The sequence below is a fragment of the Alternaria alternata genome, assembly GCF_001642055.1.
Source record: "Alternaria alternata strain SRC1lrK2f unplaced genomic scaffold CC77scaffold_16, whole genome shotgun sequence".
NCBI lineage: Eukaryota > Fungi > Ascomycota > Dothideomycetes > Pleosporales > Pleosporaceae > Alternaria > Alternaria alternata.
In genome coordinates, this window is record NW_017306205.1 from 208,502 (window position 1) to 221,793 (window position 13,292).

The 13,292-nt window shown below is 51.5% G+C and overlaps 6 protein-coding genes across 6 annotated transcripts; 3 read left to right on the forward strand and 3 right to left on the reverse strand.

Annotated features, from left to right (window-relative positions):
- Window positions 1–59: 59 nt before the first annotated feature.
- CC77DRAFT_213675 (hypothetical protein) lies at window positions 60–1,443 on the reverse strand. The gene is made up of 2 exons (XM_018530675.1): window positions 962–1,443; window positions 60–913 (listed from the first exon to the last, which is right to left on the reverse strand). The coding sequence occupies exons 1-2, from the start codon at window positions 1,279–1,281 to the stop codon at window positions 163–165; spliced, it is 1,071 nt and encodes a 356-aa protein (XP_018383552.1). The 5' UTR covers window positions 1,282–1,443; the 3' UTR covers window positions 60–162.
- A 1,309-nt stretch (window positions 1,444–2,752) lies between these two features.
- CC77DRAFT_213884 (MFS general substrate transporter) lies at window positions 2,753–5,097 on the forward strand. The gene is made up of 3 exons (XM_018530677.1): window positions 2,753–3,433; window positions 3,502–3,614; window positions 3,664–5,097. The coding sequence occupies exons 1-3, from the start codon at window positions 3,145–3,147 to the stop codon at window positions 5,008–5,010; spliced, it is 1,749 nt and encodes a 582-aa protein (XP_018383553.1). The 5' UTR covers window positions 2,753–3,144; the 3' UTR covers window positions 5,011–5,097.
- CC77DRAFT_213692 (hypothetical protein) lies at window positions 4,987–6,569 on the reverse strand. Its single transcript, XM_018530676.1, has one exon. The coding sequence runs from the start codon at window positions 6,288–6,290 to the stop codon at window positions 5,184–5,186; it is 1,107 nt and encodes a 368-aa protein (XP_018383554.1). The 5' UTR covers window positions 6,291–6,569; the 3' UTR covers window positions 4,987–5,183.
- Window positions 6,570–7,271: 702 nt separating this feature from the next.
- On the forward strand, window positions 7,272–8,401 carry CC77DRAFT_1022378 (ClpP/crotonase). Its single transcript, XM_018525450.1, has one exon. The coding sequence runs from the start codon at window positions 7,599–7,601 to the stop codon at window positions 8,328–8,330; it is 732 nt and encodes a 243-aa protein (XP_018383555.1). The 5' UTR covers window positions 7,272–7,598; the 3' UTR covers window positions 8,331–8,401.
- A 637-nt stretch (window positions 8,402–9,038) lies between these two features.
- Window positions 9,039–11,301, forward strand: CC77DRAFT_213319 (cellobiose dehydrogenase-like protein). The gene is made up of 3 exons (XM_018530673.1): window positions 9,039–9,214; window positions 9,265–10,653; window positions 10,715–11,301. The coding sequence occupies exons 1-3, from the start codon at window positions 9,166–9,168 to the stop codon at window positions 11,248–11,250; spliced, it is 1,974 nt and encodes a 657-aa protein (XP_018383556.1). The 5' UTR covers window positions 9,039–9,165; the 3' UTR covers window positions 11,251–11,301.
- A 1-nt stretch (window position 11,302) lies between these two features.
- On the reverse strand, window positions 11,303–13,018 carry CC77DRAFT_213301 (FAD dependent oxidoreductase). The gene is made up of 2 exons (XM_018530672.1): window positions 12,197–13,018; window positions 11,303–12,145 (listed from the first exon to the last, which is right to left on the reverse strand). The coding sequence occupies exons 1-2, from the start codon at window positions 12,924–12,926 to the stop codon at window positions 11,400–11,402; spliced, it is 1,476 nt and encodes a 491-aa protein (XP_018383557.1). The 5' UTR covers window positions 12,927–13,018; the 3' UTR covers window positions 11,303–11,399.
- Window positions 13,019–13,292: the final 274 nt, after the last annotated feature.

Here is a 13,292-nt window from a genome sequence, read left to right on the forward strand (position 1 = left end):
ATTTGGCTTACTTGCAAAATATCGAGGATGCTTACACGTAGGTGTCATTCTTCAATACCACTGCGAGAACTCATCCCCGGTTGGCCGACAACCCCAGCTACCTCCATGAGCATAGAAGAAACAAAACAAGACGAAGGACATACCTCCACAACATGCGCTCGGTCATTTGTGACTCTTCTTTGCTCTCTTGTCTATTGGTTTGACGTGAGATGCAGCTGCCTTTCGCTTGTCCGCGGTTTTCCTAATTCGTTTGGAACTTGCATACTGGTCCGATACTAAGCCGCTAGTAGGCTTCACACGTTCCTCTTCGTTATCCGGTCGAGGTGGCAACCTCAGCACCAACTTAGGACGTACAACATGTTTTCCAAGCGGAACTGCCGGCGTTATGAGAGGCGTCTCCAGATCCGCAACGCCAGAGTCTCTCCTGTCTATCATCGTCTTGGAAGTCGGATTCGCCGCTTCTACGGGGTCAGGCTCTACCTGCTCAGTTGCAATATCCACCGTAGACGCTGAATGCGGTGTGCCGTAATACAAAAGCTTAGGATCTTGGTCTTGAACCTTTACTTCAGCGAAGCTCTTCTGAGTACGAATTTTCCACTCATTTAGAGCCGTCAAGGCTTCCGTGTGGATGTCCAGCTGTGCAACAAGCTTGTAGACGGTATGTCGAAGGCTATCGTGCTTTTCGGCCAGACGGTCGTAGCCCGATGACAGGATGCAGTACGGGTCAGACAAGTCAATGAAGCGTTCCGCGACCTCAAGATATGACTTAGCGTAGCTAATATGTATATTGTCGAGTTCTTGTCGAAGGGCGCGAGCGCGGGTGCGTAAGTCGGAGTTTATGGGGAATGTCTGAGAACTTTGGAGACCTTGACCATCGTGCGACGAAGGTGGAGTATATTGCTGGTGGTTGAATCTATACTGTGTTAGTGAGCTAGCTACTTTATATATTGTGTAAACTCACCGAGGATTGTCACCGGCATACTCATTGGCTGGCCACGAACAAATTGGACTGTGGGTGTTGCTTCGAGTATTGGAGATATCGACGTCAGGCGCCTGGACATCGCTACCGCTGTCCGACGGCATATACAGAGGAAATAAGTCGAGGACAGCGTGGCGACAAACCTTTTGGTCGCAGTAGTGATCATTGCGAGCTGCTGGCCATTTTGGTGAGACGTTGATTGGTCTGGGTACTGGGAGTTGCTCGCGCTCTCCGAGCAGCTTGTAGAATGCTTTAACGGACTCGGCGCTGTTCAGGCTGACAAGAGGTTCCGCGCCGCACATGATGATTGCTGATGATAAGGGGTGATTGGAATAATAAGTGTGGGTATTGAACGGGGACGTCTACAGCACTGTTGATGTTTCGTGAATATGTCACCCAAGGTAAGAGTGGTGCTTAGATCCATTGTTGATGGTTACTGCCAGGCCAGTCTCGAAGCAGAAGTTGATGCTGCCATTAGAACCGAGAGCGTATCTTGCCTCGAGGCAACTTCAATGCAGCCCCGGAGCGATCGAGGGATGGAAGGCGCATGTCTGGGATGTCACTGAGGGGCTCGTTTGTTCTAAGTTTCGCCCTATGTTACACACCGAGCATACACATGAGTCTATGTTAAAAGTCTATCAAGAGAGCGATGGTATATACCTTCGCGGGGCGTTCTGGTACTTGATTACACACCAGAAAAAAAAAGACATTTTTCGTCGATGTCTTTGCAGGGCTGTGTATGCCAGGAATCTTGATCAAGTTTCCACTCAACAGCGTCGTCGTACGTAAGTTGTACTTGGCAGCACTACCGAGGCGATACGAGCTCAACACAAAGGTCCTGGATCCTAGCATTGAGTACGTCGCGTGACATTCCCTCCTGTCGATACGACTTGCTTTAGGCCGGGCCCACAATGGTACCTACTCGGCGCGTCTTGCCAGGGCAGGTATGTGGCTTCTGAAGGGTCTTGCTTCTGTGGAGCCGGTCAGGGTCCGAAAACCTGCCACACTTAACGGCAGATGCATCGTTCGCAACCTGAACGTTTCAGTCTCGGTCAATTAGTAGATGAGCAGTCACAGGCCGCGCATCCCACAAGTGTCGATCTCGCATTGGTGCTGGGGTTGGAGCGGTCCCGCCTTCTGGAGTCGTATATCTCAGGGACGTCATGCCTGATCTAGGCATGTAACGAGAACACTCGAGCCTCCCCGCTTACCGCCGGTGTGATCAACGACTGAAGATAATTTCAGGCCGGTTTTATTAGCCATTTCGCGTGCGCAAAGCCTGAGAAACGTTAACGTAATCGGCACATCCCTAGCTAGTCGCGTTTCGGCACGCGGCAAAATTTGGACCCGCGACAGGCGAATAGCGCGCAGCCTCGCCATCGGCGCGAGGAACAGACGCACTCGCCACAAAGACGAGCCACAAAGACGACGACTACCATTGTCAGTCAATGGCGACCGATGTCTCCAGCACAGATTCTAACATGTTCATCGAGGGCTCAGCATGCAATCGACTGTCATGATTGCGCATGGGGCAAGGTCCTGCAGACGCACAACCGCACAAGACGTGAGACTGCGAGAAGCTTACCAGACCGATGGTTTTGACTAGGGCCAAGCCTAAAAGATCGAGCGAACCACAGCAGCGACGTTGGATGATCTTTGCAGTGAACGGCACAGCAACGTGCTGGGCTGGTGCTTGGTCCACCCAAGCACTACGTCACTGCGCGCCTTAATAGCCGCTACCTTGGCGCACCTCAGCAATTGCTCCACATCATCTGTCCGTTCCAAAAGATTTTTTGACAGGCGTTGGGGAGAACTGGAGTATATGAGGGGCCGTAGTCCTACTCCGGGACCGAGCTCATACAACTCTTGTCATCTAAATTCCCTGCGACTTTGCTGTCGCGGAAGCTTGCCATACTCCAATACACAAGCTTTTCCAAGCCTCACAAGCCTTTAGCATCCTGCTTGGGTGAAGACGCCGTGACGGTTCCAACACACGACCAAGCATCAGATTACATCGACATCGACCCCGACGAACCGACGACCCTGAACAGGATCATCCCAATCGCGACTACCTCCGTTATCAGACCCTCACTACCATAGCGCCAACCCCAAGCAACAACCACACCTAACTTCCATTGCGCTACCACCACCATCTTTTCGCCAAGATGGTTCGAACTATGTTTGTGAATCCCTTCAAGGCCCACCACGTCGACGAGTTCCCGGGTGTTCATGTGCCTCTTGATGATTCAACCCATCGCGCTTCTGTAGCTTCCACTCACCCACGCGCCTCCCTCGGAAATTCAGAGAAAGCCAAAGAGGATGAGCCCAACGACCTTAGGCGACCTGAAAGTAATGCATCAAGTGGTGTTGTTAACCATGGCATGACAGTCGCAGCATTAAAGGCAGAGATTGAAGCAGATGTCGCCGCCTCAGACCAAGACACGCCATATGACCGTACGTCGTGTGGCATTTCCTATCGTTTTGGGTAATCGTTATGAAATATTAGTACTAATACTCTCCAGGCAAGTCCAAGGTCATCAACAGAGCTTTGCAAGATATGGGAATGGGTCGCTACCAATGGCAGCTTTTCGCTCTTTGTGGTGGCGGTTGGATGGCCGACAACTTGTGGCTGCAGGTGCGTTTGCCAAACTCGTCTACTGTCAGCAGGACTTACCATAATATAGGGTGTCGCTCTAACACTGCCTCAACTTAGCGCTGAGTTTGGTGTCAGCGAAACGGAAGTCAGATACACCACACTATCGCTCTTCCTCGGTCTCTGCATTGGCGCGTCTTTCTGGGGTACCGCATCCGACATTATTGGCCGCCGTCTCGCTTTCAACTTCACTCTTTTCCTCGCCGGTGTCTTCGGTCTTGCTTCAGGCGGCGGCCCCAACTGGATTGGCACATGTGCACTGTACGCATGTATCGGTCTCGGTGTTGGTGGAAACCTTCCAGTCGATGGCGCTTTGTTCCTCGAATTCCTGCCCCAAACATCCGGAAACCTCTTGACGCTACTTTCCGTTTTCTGGCCTGTTGGTAATTTGATCGCTTCGCTGCTGGCCTGGGCTTTCATTCCCAACTTCTCATGCCCTTCTGGTACTCCCATTGGGCAGTGCAGCAAGGCCGACAACTGGGGCTGGCGATACCTCATCTTGACCCTCGGTGCGATCACGTTCTTCATGTTCATCTGCCGCTTCTTCCTCTTCCATCTTTACGAATCGCCCAAGTTCCTGTTGTCTCGTGGTCGCCAGGCTGAGGCCGTCGCTACCGTCTACGGTATCGCCCACTACAACAAGACGCACACCTGGCTCACCGAAGACATCCTCAACCAAATTGGCGGCGACCAAGAAGTCACCCAAGAAGACACGAAGCTCAGCGTGTTCGAGATTATCAAGCGCTCCCTCAGCCGATTCTCGATGAAGCGCTTCAAGACATTGTTCCAGGATAAGAAGATCGGTCTCACCACTGCCCTTTTGTGGTTCCAATGGACGACTATCGGTATGGCATACCCGCTTTTCAACGCTTTCCTCCCACAGTATCTTGCCAACTCTGGTGGTGATGTTCAGAACGACACCAGCACCGTGTACCGCAACTACGCCATTACTGCCATCGTCGGTGTTCCTGGATCGATCATCGCTTGCTACACCGTCGATATCAAGTACGTTGGTCGCAAGGGTACCATGGCCATCGCAACCGTCATCACCGGCGTCTTCGTGTTCCTGTTCACCATCTCATCCGACTCCGACTTCCAGCTCGCTTTCACCTGTCTTGAAGCATTCTTCCAGAACATCATGTATGGTGTTCTGTACGCGTACACACCTGAGGTCTTCCCTGCACCTATCCGTGGTACTGGCACTGGCATGAGCAGTTTCTTGAACCGCGTTGCTGGACTATGCGCACCGATTGTTGCTATCCAGGCTGGTGACAGTAATCCCAAGGCCCCCATCTACGCCAGCGGTGGATTATTCATTGCGGCGTTCTTCAGTATGCTGATATTGCCAATTGAGACAAGAGGCAAGCAGACTTTGTAGACGGTACACATAGAGTATCTGACGGCAGGACCGTATAGCGCAGTTACATATTAATTACTGCTAAGAATTGATCATTCTCAATTTCATGTTCAAGCTTTGTCTCATCGTAGTTCAAAATGTGGTGCAACTAAGCTTCATTCCAAATTTGACACACTACACATATGCTTCGTCCCTCAAAGCCTGGCCCTTGCCTCGCCGAGTCTCAATCTCCACCCTTTGAGCCATACCTCAATCTGCTTCGCCGTAAGATTCTCAACCTTGGGTAACATCTCCAGCGCATTCTTATTATGAAAGACCATAGCCTCTTGCTCCCTCCCCTCGCCCGCTGCTGCCATGAAACCATGCATCTTAAACACTTTGGGATCAAGTAGGCCAAGCCATTGCGGGAGCGTAACCCCCTTGACCGCCAAACCAAACTTCTCAGTCAAGACGTTGTGCAAAAGAACCCAAGGTGCGGGGTTAGGATGCATCATGTTGTATACTTTGGTCACGTCGTTGTTACTCGGCTGCGAAAGTGTAATGTTGGTGATGCCTTCTGCAAGAGCATCGACAGGAATCCAGTCGACAGCGTTCATGTGAACAGGCCAGCAACCTAGTTGCTGGCTTGTCTTGAAAGTGACCCATAGCCAGCCTTGGATTGGCCAGCCTGGCGAACTAGCAATCGCAGACGACGGTCCACCAATTTGTCCTGCACGTACGATGGCGATGCGTACGCCGGAATCTAGGTTCGCGCGGGCGAGAAGTTGCTCAGCGATGCATTTGCTCTGTCCGTACCCGCTGTCCGCAGCGCTGGCATACTCCCAAGCCGGTTCTTCGGGTATGAGTGGTTGTTCGGGATGACGGCTTGGCCAGTTCATGATTGAGCAGTTTGATGACACGAATGTTACACGTGCCTTTCTCGGGCTGCCGATACATGCTTCAACGACGTTGCGTACGGCATTGAGGAGTGGCTCAAACTTTGCGAGGGGTACGGCCCAGTTTGCGTTCCAGGCGTTGAAGACGATTTCATCGACTTCGCATACGAGTTGCTTGTACTGCGTATCGTCCAGTCCAAGGTTTGGTTGTGTGATGTCGGTTGTCATAAAGTGGAGACGGCTAGAACTTGCGAGGTTGTCGCTGCTGATGCGCTGCAAAGATGATGTAGTACGCTGTTCTCCATCCTCACTCCTATTGAGGCACAGGATCTTGGCGCGACTGTGTTTCTGGAGTAAAGAGGCTGTGATGTATGGACCCAGAAACCCAGTAGACCCAAGGAGAGCAATGGTCTTCGGCTCGGCCATTGTGGCGTCGCCAAGATGGAGGCAGTTTTGTGGTATGATTATGGTATGAGCAGCTCTCAATCCGTCAATCAATGAAATAGTGACTGTTGATGTGAAGAGTGGGCTTAAGGCGCAAGATGAGTGATAGATTAGTTTACGTTTTATACCTCAATAGTGATCAAGGCTACGAGGTTGCAATTAAGGATGGGGTATTGATGTGCCGTCCGGCTACCGTTTGGGTCTCACAAAGGGATGTCCTGCGAATCCTCGCAGGAGCACCAACCTACATCCCCTCCAATGAAGTGGAAGTGTGCTCCATACTGACTGTTTGCCATTGGCGTTCGGCGGTGGCCATCTTCCGTTCTTTCGTGGTCTGCATATGCCAATCTTTCAAAAAGCGCCAACATGGCTGATGATCTGACAGCACATCGCATACAACGTAGCATCGTCCGTCCTTGGGCATCGACTCAATCCGCGGACTGGAAGTTGTTGCGTCGGACGCGGTGACGGCGCAGCTGCGATGGCGTTCAGGCTGTACAGAATCCGGTCAAGAGTTCAGTAGTTGTGGCTGTATAGCCAATGGCATCCGCAGCGTCGGAACTCGCTCCATTACATGCTGAGTGGGATGAGGTCCTTATCGCGCGAGTCAGAGGCCCAGATGCAGTTTTGAGAGATGAACTTGCTCTTGCCCTCCACCGGAAATGGAATTTGGTGGAATATAGCGCTCATGCGACGCAAAGACTGTCAGAAGATCGAATAGAGTTTTTAGCACTCATCTCACAACGATTATGGGGCTGGCTTTCATTACCCAATAGAGTACAGTTCGCAGACAGGCGTTTTTTTGGGAGAAGCGCAAGGGCAACCCAGGCTCAGGCAAAGGAGCGGGTGGCTGACCATGTTTCTTTGTTATGTTGGTGTAGCGACGGGAGAGGAGGTGGAAAGTCGAGATGGCCGAAGAGCTGATCGGGGTGAGCTCCACAATTGCAACGCCGCACGCCCTGACTTATTACATGTCCGTTCCATAGGCGTTGATACGCGCCCGCCACAACCTACGTCGCTTTGTCCGATTGTTGTCCAGGTAGATTGATGTCTACAGCGAGTCAGCATAGAGATGGCACTACCGCGCGACTCTGGCCAGGGTCCTTCCCCGCATCTCGCTGCCGAGGCTTCAGCACCATGATAGTTGACATGTTTGAGCCCGCAAAGCAGGATGTATCTTTTCGATATCGCTGCAGCTGACGGGACAGACCCTCGCAATTGCCTTGTCATCTCGAGGAGCCTCGCATTGGCATCGACGTCGCAACCGCAATACGTGAACCCGCAGTCGCCATGGCCCTAGGAGAATACACAAACCTACGCGTCGACCGGCACGACCAAGTCTTTGTCATCACCCTCGCCAAAGCACCCGAGAATCGCATAAACGTCAAGTTTGCACAGGAGATAATACGTGCGCTACGCGACATTGAGCAAGAACTAGGCCCCGATGCGGAAGGATGTGTGATAACAAAGGGAAACGACGAGAAGTTCTGGTGCACAGGTCTCGAGCTAGACGAGAGCGATACAAACCCATTTGCGAATAGCGATGGCTTCTTCCCGCTACTAGCGACCTTACTCGACTACCCGTTCCCCACTATCGCTCTGCTGACGGGCCATACCTTCGGTGGGGCTTGTCCCTTTGCTCTCGCGCACGACTATCGCATCATGAACGCGTCGCGTGGCTTCTTCTCTATGCCGCCTGTCAACCTCGGCCTGCACTTCCCTGGCATCGGCTTTCTCCCTCGACTCAAGCTTCGACCGCAGATTGCGCGAAAGATGCTGCTCGAAGCGCATCGCTGGACGGGCAAAGAGGCATATGAGGATGGTATTGTCGATGAGGTTGCAGAGCCCAAAGAGATGTTCAAGGCCGCGTTGAAGAAAGCAAAGGCAGTCCAGGGTAGGGCCAAGATGGGCGTATACAGCGTGCTCAGAAACGAGCTTTGGGGTGAGGCGGCTGAGAAGATCAGAAGCATCTGCTATGTGCATGGTAAGAGGGTCACCGCACCCGCAAAGGCGAAGATCTGAAACCGTCTCTTCGGCGGCCGGACCGATGAAGATGCGCCTATCAGTCTATCAGCAACATCCAAATAAATATGTATACAAGTTCACTCGTATGTCAATTGATTCCATCTACTTGGCGCTGACGATCGAAGGCTAAATTCGTCGCTTCATCTATTAGCCCTGTCAAAACACCCTTCTCATTAACTTATCGTCGACATGTTCAATACTGCACCGCGCTATCAAGAGATCATCGCATCATTCAATACATCGAGCTGTTCTATATCCAACGGTGGCAATATATCGCACACGGTGATTTGTCGTGTTAGAAAGGGAGACGCCTCGTGGTTCCTGGCTTGACTTGAGGCTCAAAACACTGAGAACCAGGGCTTGGTCAACACCTCGTCCACGCCACTTCAAGTCCCCTTAATGAGCCAACAGAACATATCATTAACCAAGCATGGAGACGTGACTGTGAAGACAGTTTCCTGTAAGCGTAACGCAGTAACAATATATTGCTAATGTGGAAGCGTATGCCACGCTCAACAGAAAGTACTGCAGTCCGAAGTACCGGACGCTCTGATATCATCACACGCTTCCATCGCATGAGCGGATCTAGGCATCACGCCCAGCCAAAGTACGATCATCGTATGATATGTAGTGGGGCTCATGACATTGGGCGAAGGAGCCCACGTTACAAGTCGATCAAGCGCCTCGCGGCTATCCGGCCTACATTCGAGATTCATTTACAGATGCACAGACACATGTCATATTCCATTATAGCGGCTCGTATCCTTGATAAGACAGCGAGATCCGCTACCGCAGATCGTAAAGACAACATAGTCTTTACATCTCGCCTGCCATGAGGATAGCAAAATTAGCTTTCGGATTTGCTACTGTTGCCAACAGAGGTATGTGCAGTCATACTATCATGAACATTGCGTTAGTGACATTAAAGCAGCACATGGCCAAGTGACCAAGCGTTACTGTGATCCGGAAACGTCGATATGCTATTCTGGATGGACTGGTACTAATGGCATCACGTTCGGTCTCGCTTTACCTGAGTCAAAAACTGCACCCTTCGATACCGTCTTGCAAATTGTTTCACCTATCAAGAATGGGTGGGTAGGGTTTAGCTGGGGTGGAACAATGCCATATGTCCCACTTACGGTCGGATGGATGAACACTGCATCCAACACATCCATTTACAGCTCGCGAATAGCTTTCGGCTTGAGTCTACCACAGCCCTATGCTGATGCTGAGTACTCGTACATCAAAGGAACTGGGTACAACACAACTCACTGGACTTTGACCGTGCGGTGCAAGGGCTGCTCGCAATGGCACGACGTGGATGGCAATCTGGTTTCAATCGATGCAAATGCATCTGCGCAAAAGTTTGCTTATGGCTTGTCGAGCAAACCGCCCGCTCAGCCGGCGAACAATAGGTCTACTTTCAACGTGCATAGTTCGTTCGGAAACTACAGAATCGATCTCACGCAAGGCCAAAATGCAGACTTTGACGAGCTAGTCGCTGCAAATCTTGTCGAAAATGTTCCGCCCGTATCAAGTAGTGTCTCGATACCGAGCTCGACTATCAGCTTACGACCAACGACCATGAGTACCAGTACTACATCTTCGGGCTTGTCCGAACCAACATCAACGGGAGTACCCTTATCCTGCCCTGATGTTGGCAAACTTGCATTCCCGATTAGCACTGCGAAAGGATGGAAAGCTACAAAGGTAGCAGGAGACCTGACCCAACCAAGAGGGCTGATCTTTGACACTCTGGGTAATCTCCTCGTTGTACAAAACGGTTTGGGTATTACGGCTCACAGGGTCACGCCAAACGGCTGCCTTACCTCGTCAAAGACTCTCATCCCTCAGCGGAATCTCAACCATGGCATCGCGCTTAGCCACGATGGGAAGACCCTGTACGCTAGCTCTGCGACCTCGGTGTTTTCATGGACGTATGATGCAAATACCATGAGTGTATCAGGGAACTCTACAACAATTCTGACTGGAATGGACAGTAGAGGCCACGTTACAAGGACGCTCTCAATCCCACCACAACATCCAAATCTTCTAATCGTGTCTCACGGGTCAAACGACAACTTCGACTATGGCTCAGCGGATATGAAGACCGGTCGATCATGCGTCAAAGTCTTCGATACCACCACTGTTCCTGAAAATGGCTACGACTATTCAACCGGCGGCTATCAGATGGGTTATGGACTTCGTAATGAAGTCGGTCTAGCATTTGATGCTGAAGGTATGCTTTGGGGCGTTGAGAATTCTTCTGACGAGCTGCATCGTACTATTAATGGGGTATCTGTGGACATCCACACTGATAGTAAGTGTCCCTGCATGAACTGCATATGAGACAGATACTGATCTCGTACACCGAGATTTAGACCCAGCTGATGAGATCAACTACCTGGGTGACCCCTCCAAAGAAAACACAAACTGGTATGGGTACCCGACTTGCTACACCGTCTTCAACCCAGAATCCATCACCGACAAAAAGTTTGCAATGGGTGATCAATTTGTCTTGGAGCCCAACGCCACTTTCACGGATGATACGTGTATGATACGGAGTATACCGCCTCGTCTTGCTCTCCCAGCTCACTCTGCGCCTCTTGACGCGGCTTTCGATAGGAATTTCACTAGCATGTACATCACCATTCACGGGTCCTGGAATCGCAGTCCTTCCGTTGGATACAAGATCATACAAGTCCCCTTTGCGAACGGTGCCCATGGATTCGGGCCAAAAGCGGCCTTGAACAGCACGCATTCTTGGACTGATATCTTCTGGAATCCGAACGTGGATCACTGTTCGACTACGCAGTGCTTCAGACCCGTGAGTATTGCGCAGGACAAGTACGGCCGGATGTATGTTACTAGTGACAGTGGAGCGGAAGGGGAGATGATTGTTTTGGGAAAGGAGTAGACGATGAGTTATGTGTGGTTAGCATCTATATCTCAGCATCAGGCTCAAATGTGACAATTATAGTCGTTCCTCGTGCATTGTTAAGATAGTATAGTCCGAGAATGCCAGACAGTCAAGCAAGACTCCTGACACATTCTACGTTCCACCGCCTACTCTATGGCTACTTTCTCCCATTTGAGCCCATCCTCCAAGCTCCCCCTTGTTACACCCCAGTTATCCGAGAACCAGTTATCGCGCGGCTTCCACGGTCCAGTATTTGCACAGTTCGGCATCTTCTTCATCGCGTTCTTAACATAGGTACTGTTGAGCGGACTAGCAGACACCGTCTTCTCCTTGTCTTTCTCGTCGATGATCGGCACAACGCTTGTGTACCCATGTTGCTCCTGATGCTTGATAAGACGGACGAAAAGACGGGATGCAGTATCAGAGCCTAGTGTCCATGACGCGTTCCAGTACCCGATGATGTTGCCAAGGTTGGGGAGTGAAGTGAGCATAGAGTTGCGCCACATGTATTGCGATGCCACGTCGACTTTCTTGCCGTCGACGCTGACGTCTATACCGCCGAGGAAACGCATGTTGAGGCCTGTGGCTGTGACGATGATGTCTGCGTCTAGCTTTTGCCCGCTGGTGAGTTCGATGCCGTCTGAGACAACGCTCTTGATGGTATCCGTGACGATATGTGCTTTGCCTGAGTTGAAAGCCTTGAAGTAGTCACCGTCGGGACAGAGACACATGCGTTGTTGCCAGGGATTGTAGCCAGGCTTGAAGTGAGGATCGACGGGGAAGTCGGGGGGAAGCTGTGCTGCGGCCTTCTTGACGAGGAAGGATTGTGCAAGTTTAGGGAACCATATGCAGAACTTGTAGAGGAGGATAGGGACGAGAGTGAACATGAAGCCTAATCAAACTTGTCAGTAATCAGTATCGAGGTCGAAGAGAGGGGACGTACGTTTGTATCTTAGAGTGAACCACTCTGGTGCCCACTTCTCGAACCATGCTTTGTCTTCCTGAGGAAGGCTCATGATATATGACGGACTCCTCTGCAACTGCGTCACACTGCCCACACCGCCATCCACCAGCGCCGGAAGCAGCGTTATTGTTGTCGCTCCACTACCCACGACAATCATCTTCTTGCCCTTGTAGTTGAGATCCTCGGGCCAGAACTGCGGGTGCACGATCTTGCCTTGGAACTTGTCGATGCCTGGGATGTTTGCTTGCAGAGGTTGATCGTAGTTGTAGTATCCTGTGCCTGTGATGAGCCATTTGGTCCAATACACCACTGTTCGCGGCTCTCTTCCAACCTCGTTGCCGACTTCCACTTCCAGTCTCCAGCGCTGTTCCTCACTCCTCCAGTCCGCCTTGATGACCTTGTGTCTATACCGAATCTTCTTGTCCAGATCAAACGTGCGCGCCGTTTCTTGCAGGTATTCCATGATAGCCTCTCCTCTCGCAATCGGGTTCTGCGCCCTCCATGGGTAGAAGTTGAATCCCAGGGTATGCAGATCCGAGTCGGATCGCACGCCGGGGTATCTGAACTGCGACCATGTTCCACCGAGTTCGTGGCGCGCTTCAAGAACGGCAAATTTGGCTTTGGGGAGCGATTCTTGGATGCGGTAGGCGGAGTTGATACCACTGAGGCCGCTGCCGATTATCAAGACGTCAAAGTACGAGTCGATCATGGTGGGCCGGCTGTGCTGACGGTGCTTACTGTGGGGACAGGGTGCCGGCGCAGGTACGCGGCGTGGTAGGAAGGTCGAAGTGGCAGATACGATCGAGTGTTTGTGGAGTGTTTCGCTTAGTTGAGACGAGGAAAACAAAACAAGTCGTGCAAGGTAAAGTCCGACAAAATGTAGGGACTCTGGTATGCAGTCAGTGATGAGGCTGATGGGCAATCGCAAAGGGGAGCCGGTGCATATCGACGCTTTGTACCAAACTTATTCAACTTCCGAGGTGTCTCCACCCCCATCGTGCGACGCCACAGCTTGCGCGCTCTACCCCACCGCTGACATTTTCGTCCATCACCTAGTTCATTCACGGCCGTCTTT

What these genes read in the sequence shown, in the direction of transcription:
- CC77DRAFT_1022378 (XM_018525450.1), top strand. Translation starts at nt 7,599, where the DNA reads ATGGCCCTAGGAGAATACACAAACCTACGCGTCGACCGGCACGACCAA.
- CC77DRAFT_213884 (XM_018530677.1), top strand. Translation starts at nt 3,145, where the DNA reads ATGGTTCGAACTATGTTTGTGAATCCCTTCAAGGCCCACCACGTCGAC. An exon ending in CCAAGACACGCCATATGACC is followed by an intron (nt 3,434 to 3,501) that starts GTACGTCGTGTG and finishes AATACTCTCCAG; the next exon opens with GCAAGTCCAAGGTCATCAAC. An exon ending in CCGACAACTTGTGGCTGCAG is followed by an intron (nt 3,615 to 3,663) that starts GTGCGTTTGCCA and finishes ACCATAATATAG; the next exon opens with GGTGTCGCTCTAACACTGCC.
- CC77DRAFT_213675 (XM_018530675.1), bottom strand. Translation starts at nt 1,281, where the DNA reads ATGTGCGGCGCGGAACCTCTTGTCAGCCTGAACAGCGCCGAGTCCGTT. An exon ending in TATGCCGGTGACAATCCTCG is followed by an intron (nt 914 to 961) that starts GTGAGTTTACAC and finishes AACACAGTATAG; the next exon opens with ATTCAACCACCAGCAATATA.
- CC77DRAFT_213301 (XM_018530672.1), bottom strand. Translation starts at nt 12,926, where the DNA reads ATGATCGACTCGTACTTTGACGTCTTGATAATCGGCAGCGGCCTCAGT. An exon ending in GTTCACTCTAAGATACAAAC is followed by an intron (nt 12,146 to 12,196) that starts GTACGTCCCCTC and finishes AAGTTTGATTAG; the next exon opens with GCTTCATGTTCACTCTCGTC.
- CC77DRAFT_213319 (XM_018530673.1), top strand. Translation starts at nt 9,166, where the DNA reads ATGAGGATAGCAAAATTAGCTTTCGGATTTGCTACTGTTGCCAACAGA. An exon ending in TGCTACTGTTGCCAACAGAG is followed by an intron (nt 9,215 to 9,264) that starts GTATGTGCAGTC and finishes ACATTAAAGCAG; the next exon opens with CACATGGCCAAGTGACCAAG. An exon ending in TGTGGACATCCACACTGATA is followed by an intron (nt 10,654 to 10,714) that starts GTAAGTGTCCCT and finishes ACCGAGATTTAG; the next exon opens with ACCCAGCTGATGAGATCAAC.
- CC77DRAFT_213692 (XM_018530676.1), bottom strand. Translation starts at nt 6,290, where the DNA reads ATGGCCGAGCCGAAGACCATTGCTCTCCTTGGGTCTACTGGGTTTCTG.